This window comes from Larus michahellis, chromosome 1 (assembly GCF_964199755.1).
Source record: "Larus michahellis chromosome 1, bLarMic1.1, whole genome shotgun sequence".
In the NCBI taxonomy this organism is placed as follows: Eukaryota; Metazoa; Chordata; class Aves; order Charadriiformes; family Laridae; genus Larus; species Larus michahellis.
Genome location: NC_133896.1, coordinates 119,700,015 through 119,718,767, shown reverse-complemented (window position 1 = coordinate 119,718,767; position 18,753 = coordinate 119,700,015). Strand labels below are relative to the sequence as shown.

At 39.2% G+C, this 18,753-nt stretch overlaps 1 protein-coding gene across 6 annotated transcripts in view; it reads right to left on the bottom strand.

Moving 5' to 3' along the window:
• Positions 1–1,677: 1,677 nt before the first annotated feature.
• Positions 1,678–18,753, bottom strand: part of MAP3K7CL (MAP3K7 C-terminal like) — a 51,719-nt gene continuing 34,643 nt past the window's right edge. For 2 of the 6 annotated variants that reach the window (XM_074600432.1, XM_074600442.1), the window contains 2 exons: positions 13,450–13,565; positions 3,000–4,898 (listed from right to left, as the gene is read on the bottom strand). In XM_074600432.1, coding sequence (XP_074456533.1) covers positions 4,718–4,898; positions 13,450–13,565 — 297 coding nt within the window. In that variant the 3' untranslated portion in view covers positions 3,000–4,717. Of the gene's footprint in view, positions 4,899–13,449; positions 13,566–18,753 lie in introns of all 6 variants that reach the window. The other 4 variants (XM_074600459.1, XM_074600469.1, XM_074600451.1 and 1 more) reach the window with 3 other exon arrangements.

Below are 18,753 nucleotides of genomic sequence, written 5' to 3'. Positions count from 1 at the left end.
TTGCTACTCTCTCTCCCTCCTTAACGTGCACTCTGGTACAGCCGTGCGGTCACAATGTCTGCCCTTGTCCCAGAGAAGCCCAGCAGGATGGACAATGGGGGCCAGCTTTTCGGTACTTGTTCGGTAAGAGCCCTAGGCCTTCATTGCTGCATACCTTCCAGGCCTCTCATGCAGACAGTCAATAGTTTCCTCATGGGTTTTCCAAGGGTGTTCATCGCCATATTACCCATGCATATACATGCCAGGACACTCTGAAAAGGAGGGAGAAGACCCTCAGGGCTGTGGGTGCACACGTCTGTCTGTCTGTGCGCATGGGAGAGAAGAGTCATGCCAGCACCCAGGTTTTGTCAACTCTCCCCACAATCCTGCTGGCCAGGGCCAGCACTCCTCCTGCAACGTCACCACCTGGGTGGACCACACTTCCATTCCCTGCAACCTTCTTCTTCGATCATTGCGCATCTTGCACCTTTCATGAGATGAGAGGCAAGGCTCCTCCAGACAACAGTCTCCCCAGCTCCTCTAGACGCTTCCATCTTGTGCGTTGAACAAGCAAAGAATTTCATGTCGGAAAAAACACCAAGTGACTCCATGACTAAGACTGCGACCGGCTCGTTTCTGCAAGGTGACCTGTGACTGGAGTTTGAGCAGCCAATGGGCACGTGCCAGAGCTTCCCAACCACACAGTCCAAAGGAAGGCTGAGAAGAGCTCGGTGTCCTACCCTTGCCTATTTGTACCTGCTATGAACAATGTGTAATGCTCACAAAGGCCTAGATGGCAACAAGGCCTCTGGGGGGAGGTGACACACTTCCAAAGATCATTAATTCACAAAATCAGCCAGAATAAAGATAATCCTGGAAAGGGAAACATTAAGAAAAAGGCACCAAACTCAAACCTGCAGGTCCTTATCTTCCAGACTTTTCAAGTGCAAAATCGCCCCAGCCTCTGGCTGTTTCAAGACTGCATGAGTCATATCCTTGCTAACTGGAATACTTAAATTGAGCTTGTTCAGCATTTGTTACGATGGAAGGAAGTTAGTTTGTAATAATAGGAAATGGAAAGCATAGGCCTTGTTTTGTTACACCCGTGTACTTCACTGTTTTCTTAAGTGGTCTGAAGCAAATACATTTGTCATCATAGTGGCATGCTTACTTTTGCTAACCTGAATAACCTGGATAATAGAAATACACTTAATCTGCGTAACAGACTGTGTCTATGTGGCTGTAAGCATTTAGCAACTTCTTTTGTCATCTGAGCCTTTCACATGTCTTTCCTTGCCTTCTGACCCCTGGTGAATTGCCAGCAAGAGCCTCAGACCACGCTGTTCTTTTGCTGAATGCAACTGCAATAGTCACAGCCCGTAGTCAGAAGTTCACAACATTTAGGCAGTTGAACTCAAAAGCTGAAACTGCCTTCCAAGTTCTAGGGTGAAATATGATGATGTAAAAACATCTTTGAAATAATCATATAAAATTCTTTTTTACAGTGCTATACTTAAAATGGACCTAGCTAGCAGGCCAATTTGAGGTCTCTCCTTAAATAGCAGAAGGACCCAAATCATATTGTCTATTTGGAAATACAGCATAAGGACGACAAACAAACATTCCCTTAAAAAATTAATTTCAGCTATTGAGTCAGCAGAGCTACGAAGTTTGAAGTAACATCTAGAGAAAAATTCAGCATGTCAAAATTGGAGATTTATTGAATATGAAAAAGTTTATCATTATTACGCTCTTGATTAAAAAATCAAGAGATGGATGGTAGATACAGCAGTTACCTCTCAGAAGGCTGTTCTAGCCCTTTTTACTCTTTGCAACACTTGAATGACTTTCTGGGTTCATTTTATCATAGAATGGTAGAGTTGGAAGGGACCGTAAAGATGATCTAGTTCCAACCCCCTGCCATGGGCAGGGACACCTCCCACTAGACCAGGCTGCTCAAAGCCCCATCCAGCCTGGCCTTGAACACCTCCAGGGATGGGGCATCCACAGCTTCCCTGGGAAACCTGTTCCGGTGAACACGGTTATGTTGACCTTTCTGCATTTTTAATTTCACTTGCCTATGAATATTTTTGGAAAATACCATTTGGCTACCCTCCTGTCTTTCAATCCCATTTCACTTCAATCCCATTTCACTCTTTAAAAATTTGTTTTCATGAGATACTTTAGATTTTCTTCCTTTGTACTTCTGTATCAGTTTTACTCATTTGGATTGTGATGCCATTTCTCTAAGTCGCTATTCTCAGACACACGAGCATCCATGCTAGCAGGCAAATATATTGATACAAAGTAGTTATTTTTTACTTTCGCCATAACTAAAAGTAGGAGGAAAAATTGATTGCGAATAGCCACAGTTCAAATTAAACACAAATATCTGACATCAATTAGTTTGGGATGTTTTTATCCAGGCTGGTAGCTGGACCGCACCATGAATCTGGCGTCTGTACATCTGTAAAAATGTTCCCTGAAGACTTCCATACTGGTCAGTCTCTTTAGGTTAGAAAAAACATATTCCCCGGCTGTTCTTAAATCGCTGTGTGTCACAAATGAGGCCTAACTTTCCTTCTCCACATGACTGTCTCTCTCCCTCACGTTTTTCTACAACAGTATGGCCTGTTATTATTCTGACATCTAATGCATAATGGCTGCACTTAAATAGAAAATTTCAAGGTGAACACAGTTATTTGTAAGTAAAGTTTTGCTGTCTGATCCATCTGCATCCAAAGCCAGTCTGCTAATGAAGTAATTTTACGTACTTTGTACAGCTTTCAATGAATTCACTGAAATCACCAGCCTGGCTGATGTTTTCAAAGGCAGATGGAAAAAATCCCTGACTAGAATGAGAAATTATTTTTCTAAATGAGAATCCTCCTGTTCAAAACACATAAATACAGACAAAAATAATACATCCTAGACCCTGCAGTGTCCTGCGCTCAAAGCAAAGCCCTGAAGTCTGTACAGGGTATGTTTCCCATCAGTGCAAAATTCAGGCAAGGCATTTTCATCATTCCCAGGCTTGACATCCCAAGTGTTGTTTATTCATTATGGGCTTTTTTCTCTTCAACTTTCACAAGATACAGTGAAAACTGGACCCTCAGGTAACAATGAAAGAGGAATAAATACAGTGTTACACTGCCCGCGGAGCATTCCGGCAGAAAGCACGTGCCTCAGGGTGGTGATTTCCCTTCGTGTCTCCGCAGTGGCCGGGGTAAGGTGGTAAGCGGTGCTGGGCACGTACGCTGCCCCTGCCCCGGCGGCTCAGGAGGAGAAGTGGAGACAAGGCCGTCCTCTCCCGCTGCCTCCTCGTACTCTCCTGCTGCAATGTCAGGTGCTTGTAGTAACGCCGAGCCTGTTTTCACGCCTGTGCTGCAGGCAATACTGTAGGTAGTTAGCACAGAGAAATAAAGGGCAGCTTGTATTTTTTTGTCCCCTTCGCCACCGAAATTACTGGGGAACGTTTTTGGTGCCAAAAGACTCCCCCAGGAATTGTTCTGATTAACATAAAATCCTATTCTTATAATAGATTAGTGATAATAATCAAAGCTAAAGTTCCGGCGGAAATCCTAAATTCATAGTTTTCAATTACTAAGACACATTTCAGTACTAATGACACGTCAAGTTGAATTCCAGTCTCATGAAGATGTAAGAAGCTGCATCTGTCAAGCAGAGTTAAAAATACAGGGTGATTTAAGAACATTCAGAACATAAAACAGCTTTTCTATATCCACTTTTAATGAAAAAAATACTGTATGAATAGAAATGGAAGTATAACAAAGAATTTTCAGTTGTTCTAGGAAAATACAGGGATAAATAGAACAAGTAAAACTAACATTTTACTTCCAAGTTATTTGTATATCATGGAACTCCTGTCCCTACTTACAGCCGCTTATGTTTCAAAACAGACCAGAAAATAAGAGCAAAATATCCTCACAGTGCTTTTACTGACATATTCTCAGTTGAAACTATGATGGTAGTATTCATATGTGCTCATATATATTCATATAATTTTTCATTTTTTGCATGCCAAAAATTACGATAAAAAGGCCTCAAGCTATCTTTACACTTGAGGAAGGAAAGTTTGATCTCATCTGTTTCCTTTTAGTTTCATAGCTTGCAGATTATTGCTGGCAGTACATTCGTTTGACAAAAAATACTTCTGTTACTTCAATTTTTAATGTGCAATTTCTCAGATTTTATACAACAATGTAAAGTTGATATGGGATGATATAGTTTTTACCAGTGAGGAGATCTGTTTTAAGATAACTTCGAAAGACTTTAGGCATGAGGAAAATAATTGAAAAAATCTTCACCAAACTAAAATTAACATACACGTATTCCATATATTAACATTGTCCCTGCTGTATGCCTTAGTATGGTCCAAATTCCCAACAGAGAGACTATTTATATCATTTTCTAGTGTGTCCATATCTTCTTAAATTGGAAGAAATATGTTTAGAAAAGAAACCTGATCTACTAGAACATATAATGGGGATAGATTAACTTCAATTATGTTACTTGAAATAAAATATCCATTATATAATGGATGAAATATCCATTATATTAAGCTACTGGCTGACAAGCATTAAATCAAATATAGACTTCTACGTACTCTGTATCTGTAGTAAAGTATTATAACATATTAAACAGACCTTTATTTTAAAATCTCTTTCCAGCACAGGACCAATTCTGTATTAACTGCCTCACATAAGCTACTTGAGAGTTATGAGGACCCCTGTCTTTTTTGGTACTGTATTCTGAGTTTTTCCAGTTGCTCTACACACTGCGTCTGGGCCAGCTTCAGAGTTCGGTTCTCCTCTGTCAGTTCTGCGTATTCCTTAGCCAGCTGAGCAGCATCCATGCTTTCTTTTTCCACTTGTTCCAGCCTGGCAATCAGCTCCTTTCTGATGATTATGAAAAAACCGAAAGATTAAAAATGGCAGCATGCAGAAATTTGTCGTCGTGTGTTAGATTAAAGCTGGAATATGGGTAGTTAACACGGCATTACTTGAGCTCCTGTGAAACAAAGACCTCAAAAATTAATTTGTTAGAGTCCCCCTTTTCCCTTTAAAAGATGAAGCTGCCAAAATCTCTGATAGGTTTGCTGTTCAGCAACCAAACCTGCAAAATGCTGAGGACCTTCAAGTAACTCTAACTTCAGTAAGAGTCAAACATGCAGTTCACGAGGGAGAAGCAAGTTCCTGGAGACCACATGCTAATATTTTGCCTGAAGAATCACAATTTATTTTTCTCTCGATATCAAACATATTTGAAAGAGAGCGAGGGGTTTTTTGTTCGGTCGGTTAGCTTCACCAGTAAATTCTGTGAAGTACGCCTGGTTTCCTTTTCTCTGCCACAAAGAAAAATTATTCTGGTCAATACTAGGCAAGTGAATCCGAACTACATGTATTGTTTCTGTAATGGGTTTATGCTCAGACCTTAGCCCTACTGCTGAGGGAGAGTGATAGAGCTGCAAACCTGACCCCTCCTGGTCTTCTAAAGAGCAGACACGGGAGGAGTCAAGCTGTTGCTTCTTCCTGGATGGAGTCACACAGTGCCCTGTATTCCCAGGGCTGGCCAGGAGCTGGAGTCTCCTGTATAGTATCAACTGAAATTACCTCAGCACAAGTTAAGATAAAAGAGGTCTTAAAACAAAACACACTGAAGGCATGAGTAACTCACAGGCTATCTAATCGCCCTCCACTTAGTTACCCAGCAGGCTAGCCTGGCCTCTGCTTTTTTTCCCCTTTAAGTCAAATCAGTTATTCACCCCTGCTACAGGAAGTCTCTTCTAAAAGGTTCTCTTCTAAAGGATTCTTTTGATCATTCTATCTCAGAGATTAGTTAATCTTTAACTGTTCGTAGCCCTCTGACTTTATTTCTCAGTCACGTCAAAACCATGCTTGTAGATCATCAGTGGGAAGATGTAATGCCTTCAAAGCGGATAGCTTTCGCTGCAGTCTTTAAAGGAGCCCTCTTGTCAAGCTAGACCAGCGCTTTCACACAGAAAATTCCTGCAGATCAGTAATTCTATTGCCATGGGTCAGCGTATTCGTGAAACGATAACATTTCAGTATTTGCTGATCATTTACATTACTTACAGCTGCATAACTGCCACTTATAGCAGCAAAACTGCCAGCACCTGGGTTTTGAAAAACACTTCTATCTGGCCGCCTTTTAGGATAGGTTTGATCTTCCTCTGTCTTTACTACAGCTTTCAGTGATAGCACAGTTTGCCCATGGTTTATCTGACTGTTTACAGTCACAGTTACTGCAGTTCAAGGAGTCACAACTGAGAAGAGAGCCTTGGCACACGCATTTCTCCCAACTGCATTTCCCATACAAAAAGAAAAAAAAAAGGGAAAAAAAAAAGAAGGAGGGAAGAGTTAGCAGCCATTACAGCAATTTTAAATCATGCAAAAGTTGCAGTATATAGAAAACCTCCTGTAAGTAAATATGGGGAGGGAGGGGGTTGGCCAAGAAAGGTTGGACCAGATGATCTTTGAGGTCCCTGGTGTTCTACAATTCTATGTTGACTCTGTTTTATACCACTGAGGTAATGCATAGCAGCTACACTGCAGCAAAGCCTCTTCCCTTTCACCAGATGACAGGTATATTCAATCAGGTCTTCAAGGGAGAATATCAAGAGTGTGTTTTTGTTCAGTAGTATTCTATTAACATTTGGCACAATATAGTTGTAAAAATTTTACAAGCAGCAAGCCATTAGTTAACAGATTCATTTCTTTTTGCTTGGGCCGTGCTAGATCAACCAGTTTTCAAACTGGCCAAGATGAACTGATCTTACTAGACAGTTCGATATTGCAGCTCCTGTTAAGGGGACTGTAGGCCACAAAGGAGTAATTGCATGTATGCATTAGAGAAATGCATTTAGGGACAATGAGATTTTACAAGTCCAGCAGCTTCAATCACTTCAGTCTCTTAGGGCTTCCTCTTGAAGACTTTTGTCTCTTGGGACCAAAAGAGAGCTTCAACAGCATTTCTTTGCAATTATTCTACTGGTGCAATGCTGGACTGAAGGCTTAAATTAAGCTCTTTCAAATACAGACTGTTGACTCAGAAGTGTACCAAGCAAATTAATTCAGAATCATTCTTCCTTACTTCTGTTACACTTACGAGGTTCTTAAAGTGAGACGCAGTGAACACACTAGTAAGTAATCAGCATCTTAAAAGCAGGTAAACCTTTTCCACAGGGACTTTTAGTGTGTGTAAAAGAAAGGTACTAACTAGTCTATTTGGACTTGAGCCAGGAGCGGCACAGACAGACAGCGTGCAAACTCAGACTGCTCTATTAACAAATGTCAGTCCTGATTTGATAAGATGAGGCTATATGCAGGCATGGCTTTCGTGCTGCTCTCCAGTAATACTCAAGCAACACACATAGATAACGGTTTTGCATTTTTTTTCCCCTGGGATTTAACCTTGCTGTTAAACAAAATATAAATGCATTAAAATCAAAATATACTCATTGCTGTAGTCCACACTCTAGGACCTCCCTCGCAGAAAGCGTTTTCCTTGCACTGAGGTAGTAAAATTGCCCACTTCTGAGTCAGCAGAACCTACTTATTCCCTTCCCATCAGAATCAACACCTGTTTACAGGGTAGGGTGATGTTTCAGGCAAATACTGCCAGCCTGCCACAGAGATCTAAAATTAGAGTACCAGGGAATTGCTAAATGTTATGAATGGTGTGGTTTACAAAGCTCACAAAAGGATGAGGACAGTAACTAACATTTGCTTCTGATCTAATCCAAGATTTGAACGTAGCTTCCAGAGGTTAAAGAACACCAGACTAAGCTCTTGCACCATCTAGCTTCGTTATGGATGCTTAATAAATAGATGTAGCACAGTGTAATCTGTGTTTTCTGTTAATAGTTACCCTGAGTTTAAATATTAACAGCATTGATAAGGTATTTTCTACAATGGTGCTGAGGTACTTGAAGCTTTGAGTCAATCTGTAATGTACACTTTAAGTGTACTTTTTTGAGGGGGGGTTGGGTGGGAAGGGAAGCGATTTGCATCACGAACCAATAAAACACAAGCCATACCAGAGCAGGAGAAAAACCCAGCATGGTCTGAGGGAAATTATTTCTCTTGCCCTGGCCTTACTGATGGACCATGCAGAGAACAGAGTTCCTTTACAGTAATATTCACAATGAACAAATACCAAGAAAAGTGACAGATGAAGCAGTTAAATCTGTCTGGAGGTAAGTGTATTTGGAGGTGGACTGGACTCAAGGAAAACAGCTTCCACAGTGCAGAGAGGCAGACTTGTCTTTCTCTCGCTGTGAACAATGTATTCAGGACCATGCATCTGTGGTATTACACATTTCTTCCCAGCTAACATGCGTCTGTGCGTTCTGGTAGCCCTAAGGTCATTTACTCTTCCCATATTTGACATGGCTTTCACCTCAGGAGGAATCATGAGACCCTGTAACGTAATTGCAGTCTGAGGAGACTGCCATTGCATATTCAAAGTCTACTAATTAATTTTTAAAACAATGAGACAGCCTGTTTTAACATTAATGAAAGTTATGTCTTGGATGCCAGCACATAAAAGGTCTGTAAGTATTCATCACTGCAATAGCGCAAGTTGAGGTTTCTCTTTGAATTAGAAAAACAGTCTTTTTCACTGTTTGGCAAGTAACGCGTATTTTGGATACATTTGAGATGATGAAAAATCAGGTCTAGAATGGGAAAAATTACTGAGATAAAAGGTTGCCTTTACGGTTTACACCAAACTTTTTCTGCAGTACCTGAAAGTCTGAAGTCTTGTTTTAACAGTGTTGGGAAAGGCACTCCAGAAATAGTGACCCTGGGGAAACCATCTGGACTTGAGACCTTAGAAAGAGTCCTATGGTCACAAGAGCACGCTAAAGCATACGGAAGGATCCCACAAAATTCAGCAGACATCTCCACTGCATGTCTACTGTAATATGGGTAGAAGAAGGAAAAGAAATCCTATCTATGGCAAAGAAAAGGAGTGATCCTAAACCAGGTGGTAATCAAATGATATTTTCTGGAGAGTTATATTAGAATTGTCTGGGGGAGGAAAAAGAGAAAACCAGCCAGTGCTATGAATATAAGATATAGCCAGCAACCATGGCAACTCTAATATTTAACTACATAATCCAGGGTCATTATCTAGTAATAGCAATATAACAAGTGCTCAAAATAACCAGCCATGCCATCCCTTTCACCCAAACTTAGATACCCAAAAACATCTGTTATGGAAATACATGTGTGTTTCTGGAACATAAATTAAGTGACATTCTGTGACCTAAATGTGGTGTGTTCTCGCTTCCACACCCTTTTCTTTCTTTTCGATCATGTCTCTGATTCCAGAATGATTTTGTCCCTTGTACTACATATTGCTGGCATAAATGGGAAGAGTTTGAGTAAAGACAGCAAACAAAGCTATGATTGTTTATATTAGCCAAAAAGTCTACCCGATATTCTTTTAAATTCTTTCAATTTCTTGCTTCCTTTTGTTTGTCTTTTCCTGAGTAACTTCTTTTCCCCTTCTTACTCGCTTTGTCCTTTGATTTTCCCTTTTTTGAACCTGCAACCTCCCTTTCTCTCTCACATTACCCGTTCTCCTGTGAAATAGCTGCTGTCTTCTCTCCCACTCCCAGCCTAGAACATTCTTTTGCCATCTACATTGCATCCAAGAGAAAGGGGCAAATAAGCTCTGTTCTTGCCTTGATGAAAAGCAGCCCTTGTCATTTCACACCACGGCCTTTCTATACTTTGTCCGTACTTGATCCTCACGCTACAGTGAGAGACAAGTCAAATTAAGCAGAATTAAAAGCCTTTGAAAAGTTGCAAAAACTTAAATGGTTTTGACTGTTTTAAAATAATGTTATTCAACTTTTTATTTCTTAAAGAGGCTTCCTTTAGAAATATGGGGGGGTGCTGGGAAGGAGGGCCATCTGTCATTCTGATTGGCCAATCCAGCCAAAACCACAACAGTGCATGTATTATTTCACATATAAAAGGTTACACTGATCTTTGGAGATGGGAACAAAATTTGTTTAAAGTAGAATGAATACTATTCCATTTGTTGTTTTACTAAAAAGCTACAATACCAGTACGGACCTTTATATCAGGTTAACTTAACATTAGTTCTTCCTGCTAACCAACAAATCAAAAATATTTGCTCAGTCCATTTTCTGCTCTTTTCCTGACAATCATTGTCTTCCATATTCTGTGTGCGCTGTGTACCACCAGCAGGCACCACAGGTGCAGATGCTGCCAGGTGGGTCTTGACATTTTAATTCCACAGGTGAGTTGATCTGTGGAGAAGAAGTTGGGAGCACTGGCAGGGGTACCATCCAACAGCACTTCTGGTTGCCTTTGGTAAAATTGTACGCTGAAGAACACTGCACAAATTGTTTGTTCCCGTTACAAGGGATGAAACTCTATCTTTTTCCATTTTACCAAAATAATATTTAAAAGAAATAGACAATAGATAGCAGGTGTATTAGGCAATTGTGAATCTCTATTTTCATACGTTCAAATTCAAATGTAGAAGATAAAGACACCTGCAACAAGGGCAAATTTCAGAAAGCTGCAAACACCATCTTTTCAATTCGATTGGAACTGCTTTTGAGGCTAAAAGCTGTGCATCTCATCAGGCTTTTTAGAAAAGTCAAAGCATCCTTCCCTTTTAAGAATGGAATATTCAACATGCACGCCACCCCAGCCATTGTAATCCACTTGTCTCCTCTTCGTTCAGCATATGCTACCCCATAAACTTCTTTTAACTTTCAAACTGTAACCATTGAGAATGTTTTTAGATATAAATCAGTGATCACTAGACCAAAACTCTCTTTTAGTTCTTGCTTACTCCTTCACCTCCACACTTACACTCCCTTTCTATGTAGTTTTATATAAAAAACCACAGTTACTGTGTTCAGGTTGTGTATGCTTACGTGTGTGTAAGCATATACACTTTTTAATCTACCTTCCAATTTCAACCAAACCTCATGCGGTGAAGAGGTCCCAATTAGTTTCTGGAAGGTTTTATAAAAACAGACTGCTACAGAAAGGAATTACACCCCAAAGGGGAAAGGCACTATCGTAAGATCTCCTCCAAAATACCACAAAATGAAGAATCTACCCGGAGGGAGGAGTCATAAATACTTCCCATCTGGAGGAAAAAAAACCTTCAGCTGACACTTGCAGCTTTTTAAACCTCAAAAATCAAATAACCACAGTGCACCAACCTGTTGGAAATTAAGCATCTTCAATTCCAGGGCTTGTAGGACCGCTTCCTCAGATTAAGAGATTTGGAAGGTGATGAAAATTGCTGCACTGATATTTGCCATGTTTAGGCATTTCACAGCTACACAGCATGTGAATATTTAGGCCACAAATATGTAATTAGAAGGCACAAAAGGATCACAATAGTATAATTCTATTTGTTGCCTTATTCCGCCACTCTTGTTTTAACATATGTTTACTGGGGCATGAAATCTATCCACAGAAGAGGTTCATCAAAAGTAGCAGTGATGGGAGCTTCCTCACATTGTTCCACTGTTGACATCCACTGGTGGAATGAAGGAAAATGCCAGCTTGCAGCCCCTTAATTCATCCAGGATAAGCACTGCTGAGAGGCTGACTTCTGGGCTCAGAGGTTGATTAGGATAGCTTTGAGCTCAGGTAAATAATTTTGTGCATGTATCTGCCATTCCCAACAAGCAAAATATTTCTGATTCAGCTAGTACCACAGGCTCCATAGATACAGAAAAATGCATTCAAACAGGATTTTTCTTCATTCATGCAAAAATCTGTATGTGAGTCTAGTTTTCAAGGTCTCCAAGCTTACTTCATAAATGTGCATAACTGATTCAGGGATATGTCAATAGTAATAATAATAATGCATTTATATTAGTAGACTCTGAAAACCAAACAATCTAAGGCTACCTTTTGAGTTTATACGCCTAAAGTTAAGCATTTAAACAACTGTTCAATATTTTATATTCTGTTTGGATTTTCAGAGACGACAAACACACACGGTTTCCACTGAATTCACTGGGTTGCTAAATACGTGTGTAAGCTTCTTAGATAGACAATCAAATTTGACAAATCACTGTAAAAATATTTGAATTAATTATCTTCTTTACATCCTTTTAAAAACACCAATTATTTTTGATTGGCAAAATTTAATTAATGATGAATCAAATGGGACAATATAGTGTTAATCTCTTACGGTTATTTTTTCTTCTTTTCTAATTTTTGTGGCAGTCTGTCAGCAACTCAGTGCCATGTAGGTCCTACAGTGGAAGGGGATTTGTAGTGGGAAACCTCAACTAGTTTGGACACTTTAGGCACCAACTAACTATATTGTGCCTGTCGCCATCAACCCTTATAAAGACAAGTCTCACTTTCTTACCCTGCATAGTCTGGATTCAAGGAAATGTTTGGCTGTCTTACTTGTAAGACTACAGGATTTCACCAGTTTCCCTCCCATCAGCTTGCTTCCGCAGCTGAAGACTCCCGTGGATGCAAACTTGGCTGAACTGCATGGTCATCTGTGCAAAGATTGCTATGAAACAGATACAGCGGTCCACCTTCTACTCAAAGCCCACTCTGCAACAGAGCTCTTTCGAGCCCTGTTGCTATATTACAAATGTTTCTGTTCAAGCAGCATTTGGAAGAAAGATGGTGTGGTCTTCATTTTCACAAGAAGTCTCAGAGATCGACACTGATGTAATTCTTGAGGAAGGCAACACTGCTTGAAGTCACCTTCAGTGTGAATGTAAAAATAAAAAAACATTTGAAAGAGAAGATTTACTTAGCAGTAACTGCTATATGCCTTGGGGTTGGTTGTCTGTTAAAACCTTTCTTTACTCACCCTTCTGAATTTCTTTTTCAGGTTTCTTGTGGAAAGGGACTGGGAGTCACAGAGGGCACTTTGCCATTTAATAGTCATGCAAAGATGACAGGGATGTGAGTATAGGCCATAGACAAGAAAAAAAAGACTCCAGCTTATGCACTTTGGATATGAAAACCTAAAAATGTCAATGTACATAGAGACAATGCACCTCACAGAAAAATGTTTACTACTATTGTCAAGCACTCTAAATTTGAGGATCCATTATGTTCTTCGTTAAAATGTTTAGATTTGAATTGAAAAAGAATTACCTAAAACTAAAAAGGGGACTCACACCAGCTGAACTAGATTGTTATGTGACCTGGAGGCTGTCAATGAAGGCTTTAAGGGATATCTGCGCAACTGAGGGCCCAGAACTACGACAAGTCTGCGTCCTTAGTGGCCTCAGTTGATCCTACGGACCAACGGCCTAACTGTTGTGCTGTACCGTGACCATCAGGCAGAGGTGTAAGGTTAGAAAATATCATGTGAAACCCTCATGTTTAAAACAGGATTTTACACAGAATATAAAACAGTAAATACTTTGGGAAAGTTACTCACTTTCTTTCTTCCAGCAGAGCAATTTCTTTCTTGACCTCATGGTACTCTTCTGCTATTTTGCAGTGCTGTTTGTACACCTGCATAGATTCCTTAGAGTCATGACAAGGAGGCAGCGGCTTTGAGAAAAGAAGAAGAAAAAAAATATACTGTTTTCGAATGAAATATTAGGAAAAAATACATATCTTGAAAGACACAATATTTATCTTAATTCCAATGAGAATACTTAAAGAACTTTTTTTCCCCCTAACTGCAGGATACGGCCAAATATTCCTAGTGATGGCCTTTCATGGAAGAGAAAAAAAACATACTTCCCCGCATAAGAATATGCATAAACCTTCAAACCTGGTAAGGATTTTCAAAACTTTCCATGTCAACTTTGCAAAGTATCTCTAAAGATTGTTCAAAGAAAGATTTCTCCCTTACCTCCCTCTTTTTCAGCTACAGTGATATAAGAATGCTAATGTTGATGCATTGGTCAGACCCATAAAATACATGAGCCTGTTTTCATTGTAGAAATGGCAGCACTGAGCAGAAGGGTAATTTGAGTGCAAACAAGCCCTTATTCTCCAATTCTGCAAGATGAAAAGACATGGAAAGCTATTGACTAAACGTATGTATTTTTTTTGTCATAGATGCAATGCTTATTCCGGTTTATTACAAAATGGGACAGGACCATGAACTGGGACACTGAGGCTGATTCTACTGGACTCAACAGGAGTTATACTGCTGACTCCAGTGCAGCCAAGGCTTCACAATGGGTTCTATCCCAGCAGCACCTCAAGCTGTACACAGTTTGCTCAAGTTTATACCCAGTTTCTCTGCCTCTCCATTTCCTGTAGAAGGGGATATACTTAGCAGGAATGTTATGAGAGTTAAATCAGTTGTATCTGCAAAGTGTTTTAAATTTGCATGAGAAGTGCAGGTGAGATTGAGAGTAGAAGGATGACAGCATTAAAAAAAAAAAAAAAAAAAGACACAGTGAAGACAAAGGCACTGTACCTCCTAACCTAAATACTGACACTATTGCAGCAAGCTTTTACTTTTTTTTCAGTGCACACTGATGGTAATAAATATGGCAAATGATATCACTCTATCCTGGGTCTCCTCATATAAATTTCAACTAAAATCTTGAAAATACGGTTTGGTTAAATGTCAGTGCTTTTTGTTCCTTAAAAAAGAATGCAACTTAATTCAGGCTTCAGGCTCGACCGTCACATTTTGGCTATAACACTTTCAGGAAGTGTAGTATTTTTAAGTTATTAGCCATGAATCAATTGACTGTAAATGAACTCCAAATAGCATGCTTGAGCCACCTGTTTGAAGCAAAAGGAAGCACTTAAAATAGTTCCTTTACTGTCCAGTTAAGGCACATCCAATTGCATTTCTCAATATAAGTAGTTTATTTTTTATTTCTTGTCCTACTTTGACTCTTCTCTGTAGTATGATATTCCTTCCATGACATTGTTAGGAAAAGAAAAGCACAAGTCTTCAGACTTTTTAGGATCTTGTAAACCTTTGTTTTAGCTAGACTGGAAATCTAAATTTTACTAAACATATTCAGAGACAAAGATTAAAAATAAATTTATCCAGGAGGTGGGATAAATTGGCTTCATATATACCCCAATGCACAGATGTAACTAATGCATGGACCTTGCAGGTACTTGTAGATGGTATGTGGCTCCTCACTGAAATTTTAACACAGACACTTGTTTTCTGTGTTCTAAATGTGAAAATGCTGTGGCAGGATTGTTTCACAGTGCATTGTTTCATTCTCTATGAGCTTGGAGAATTTGGGAACCCAGGGAAAGGGCAGTCCAGTACTTGATGAAAAGGGCTAGGAAAGGGCTTTTAATTGCATTTCACTGTGGATGAGCAATAGCACCATTCATATAGCCACCCAAATAATGAGCATAAATTTAACGAGACAGAATATAGAAGTCTCAGTGCTCTAATCCAAGAATGCAAGGGTGAGCCAAAGTAACATCTCTGGTATCTACCAGAGATCAGCAAACAACAAATGCGTCACAATAAAACAATTTTGAACAGTACCCAAGGGAAAGTCCCCAAACAATGATACTTCAAAAGAAAGAAACAACTTAATTTTTCTTCCAACTTGGTTTCCGCAAATCTAGCTGGTTTAAACCAGTTTAAATATTAAAGCAGCATTCAGTTACTATATTCCAGCTTCCCACTCAAAAGATATATATAGAGAGCTAAAAATTATCTAGTCATGCTGAGACTTAGTATCTAATTCCCACTTAGAACCAGTTGCTGATTTTCAAACCCCCTCCTATCATTGTTTCCTCTTCAGTGTCATTTTTTCTTACATTGATGATACATTATCACTCAAAATAAACTGACAACAAAAGATACAATCAGTTTACTACTACTCTGTTCATACAATTCTTTTCAATCTCATTTGATAATATTAAGCACTATATCAAGAACTTTTTGAATTTTGAGTGTATTTTTACTTTAAAATGTAAATTCGATTACATTTATATATGACTAGATGACTGGACAATTTGGTTTGCTCTTTTCTAATTTTGAAATTTCTAAGAAAGGTTTCGGAGATAGTACCTACAATGTCCATGAGTAATTTCTGACCAGTACGACATGAAACAGGCTTATGCATTCATTATTTAACAAACACATCTACTGCTATCACAAGAAAAAATGGAGTGATACAAGTCTGGTCAGTTATTTGCTGCCCACCAGAAAATGAAAGCCAACAGAAAAGCACAGAGAGATTATTTTACCCACGTCTAACAGCCTACTTTTTTGATATAAACAAGAGTGCAAAGAATTAATGATACATCTGTTCCTGCCAAGCGAAGCGTTTTCAGAAGATGGCAGGGCAAACTCCTGAAAAACAAATGCAGAAACGGAGGCAAAACTTGCGTATTCCAAAGTGGTAACTCCAACTAGCCAGCAGACATTTACAGTATTAACATATTTCCACAGAAAAGAGAACAACAGACTAGTAACAGTTATGGGACTAGCCCATACTCATCTAAATGGGAATGCGAGGAACCTGCAAAATCAGCGAGTCCAGTCCCCTGTTATCAGAAGCAAATCCTGCAATTCACAGGCTTGCCCAGTTCTGTCATAGAAAAACTGAAGTCCCCTCCCTCAGTTTTAAGACTGGCCCGGAGCCTCACCAAGGATTAGAAACATTTTTTTTCATTTCCAGTTTGGTTTTGTTGAAGACAGGTAGTATAGTTTTTTATTGTGCCAGTGCAATCTTTAATTCAAATGGGTTCTTTGTCCTACCTCTTTTACCCCTGAGATGTACTTACAGAGGGTTCTCATCTACTTTCCAAAACCTACGTCTCGGTAAAACCGTATTTTTCTAAGCCATCCTAGATGAAATTTCCATTTTCCCTAGCTTATCCAAGCAGTCTTTCTCTGCTCTCCATTCCACCTGGAATGACTTTGTTGAATGCCTGTGGCCAGGCTGTGGGAAGTGTTGCAGATGCCACCCTGATGGCATTCCCTTGGCAGAGAAAAGGAACTGGAATTCCCAGCAGAAAGCTCTTTTTTATCCATGAAGTCCGTATAGTATTTTTTTTGGTAAGAGTTTGCTAGTTTACCCAGGCAACTAATTACAGCAGGCCTTAATAAAGCTCAACTTGCAGTATATATTTTTTTCACTCAGAAGCCAACAGCCATACTTTAATTTCTCCTTAGAACAGCCCGAGCTTGTTACTTCATGAAGTATCTTGCCCGTCCATAAATTAATATATATAAAAACATACCTGCTACATAAGCAAAAAACACCGTTGCCAAAGAAAGTTATATTTAATGGCAACAGTTGCTACTTTTAATCCTGCTTATTTCAGGCCTCAGTGTCATCCACCCTCATTTTCCTGTGCTGGCAAAATATGCGCATACAGCATCTTTGATTTTGTTCACAAAGCTAGGACAAAAGCTACAGCTTCAGTCATACTAGTCGTCTATCTACTATGCCTGATTTTCAACAAGGTCTGATTTTTCCTTGCATTTTGTTGAATAACTCCCTGTGACATTGACAAACTTTCTACATAATCCAGCAAGTAGACACTAAGAGATCCTGTTATAGGCTATTCTGTAACTGCACACGGGTATGCACATCTTTACAAGACACATGCCCTGTTTATTTAGATTTTTGTTTGGAATCCAGATATGAAAGTTGTTGGAATATGATATGCAAAGGCAGTTCATGAAGAAATAGAAAGAGCCTGAGTGTTTCCACCTGTTTTGAAGGAGCCATTCTAATTAAAATCTTTGCTGGAGAACATAAAAGGACAGTTTGCAGTAATTTTTTTGCCTCACTCATATGACAAAGTCTGTTTTGCCTTGCCATACGAATATCAGCATTCCATATCCACAAAAGCTGTATAGTTCATAGTGTCACCCAAGTGTTCAAAAACTTTAAACCAATTTAATTTTTAATTCACTTTTGTTTGCATTTACTTTTTGGCTCTACTGTGAAAAAAAAATATTGAAACTTTCCCCTGAAAAGTTTGAAGTTTAAAGAAAAAATTGTATCATGCAATTTTGCCAGCTGAGCATGTGGACTTGTTTAGAAAGCGGTCTTTAGCAGTGGTCTAAAGAGTGGTGTATCACTTTTCGTAAATTGGTAATGTTCAGCTAAACTATTCTGGAAAACCAGAAAAACAAACAAACAAACAAACAAACAAGAAAAAGCCTTAAAACTTCTGGAAAAGTTCAGTGCCAATATTTTGTATGTGGCCCACATTCATTGTATGGCCTTGTGTACTCTTCCATGATGGAAGAAACCACATTATTCCAAGCAATTGGAGATACTTTTTTGTTGTGCAACTGGAACTCTTCAGCCAGTTTCAGGTATCTAGACTAAGATATATCTAGTCTAGACTAGTTTTACTATGAAAGTAAGCAGTTCTCCTTCCTCCAAACAGTTCAAGTCAGCTGCATGAGAGCTTTGCTCTTGTTTCCTGAGAGATTTTCCATTCTTTTCTAACCTTAGTACGATGCTCCAACTTTGTAAACATCCATGTCTTACATAATCTAATGTAAGATCATAGTTAACACAGCAGCATTAGAGGAGACTTATCAAGTTCATAGGCAATCAAATCTAATTATAGAGTACCACAGTAGTCTAGGAATTATCTTGGAACTTAATACATATTAAAAAAATACAGCATACCCTTTAAAAACATGGTATACTATTAAACTTCCTAAAATAATTTGTACGTGTCTAACAAGAGCCTTGGCAGTCCCTGGAAGCAATAGGTCCATTATTAAAGTTCCAGAGCAAATAAGGTTTCTGCTAAATGCACA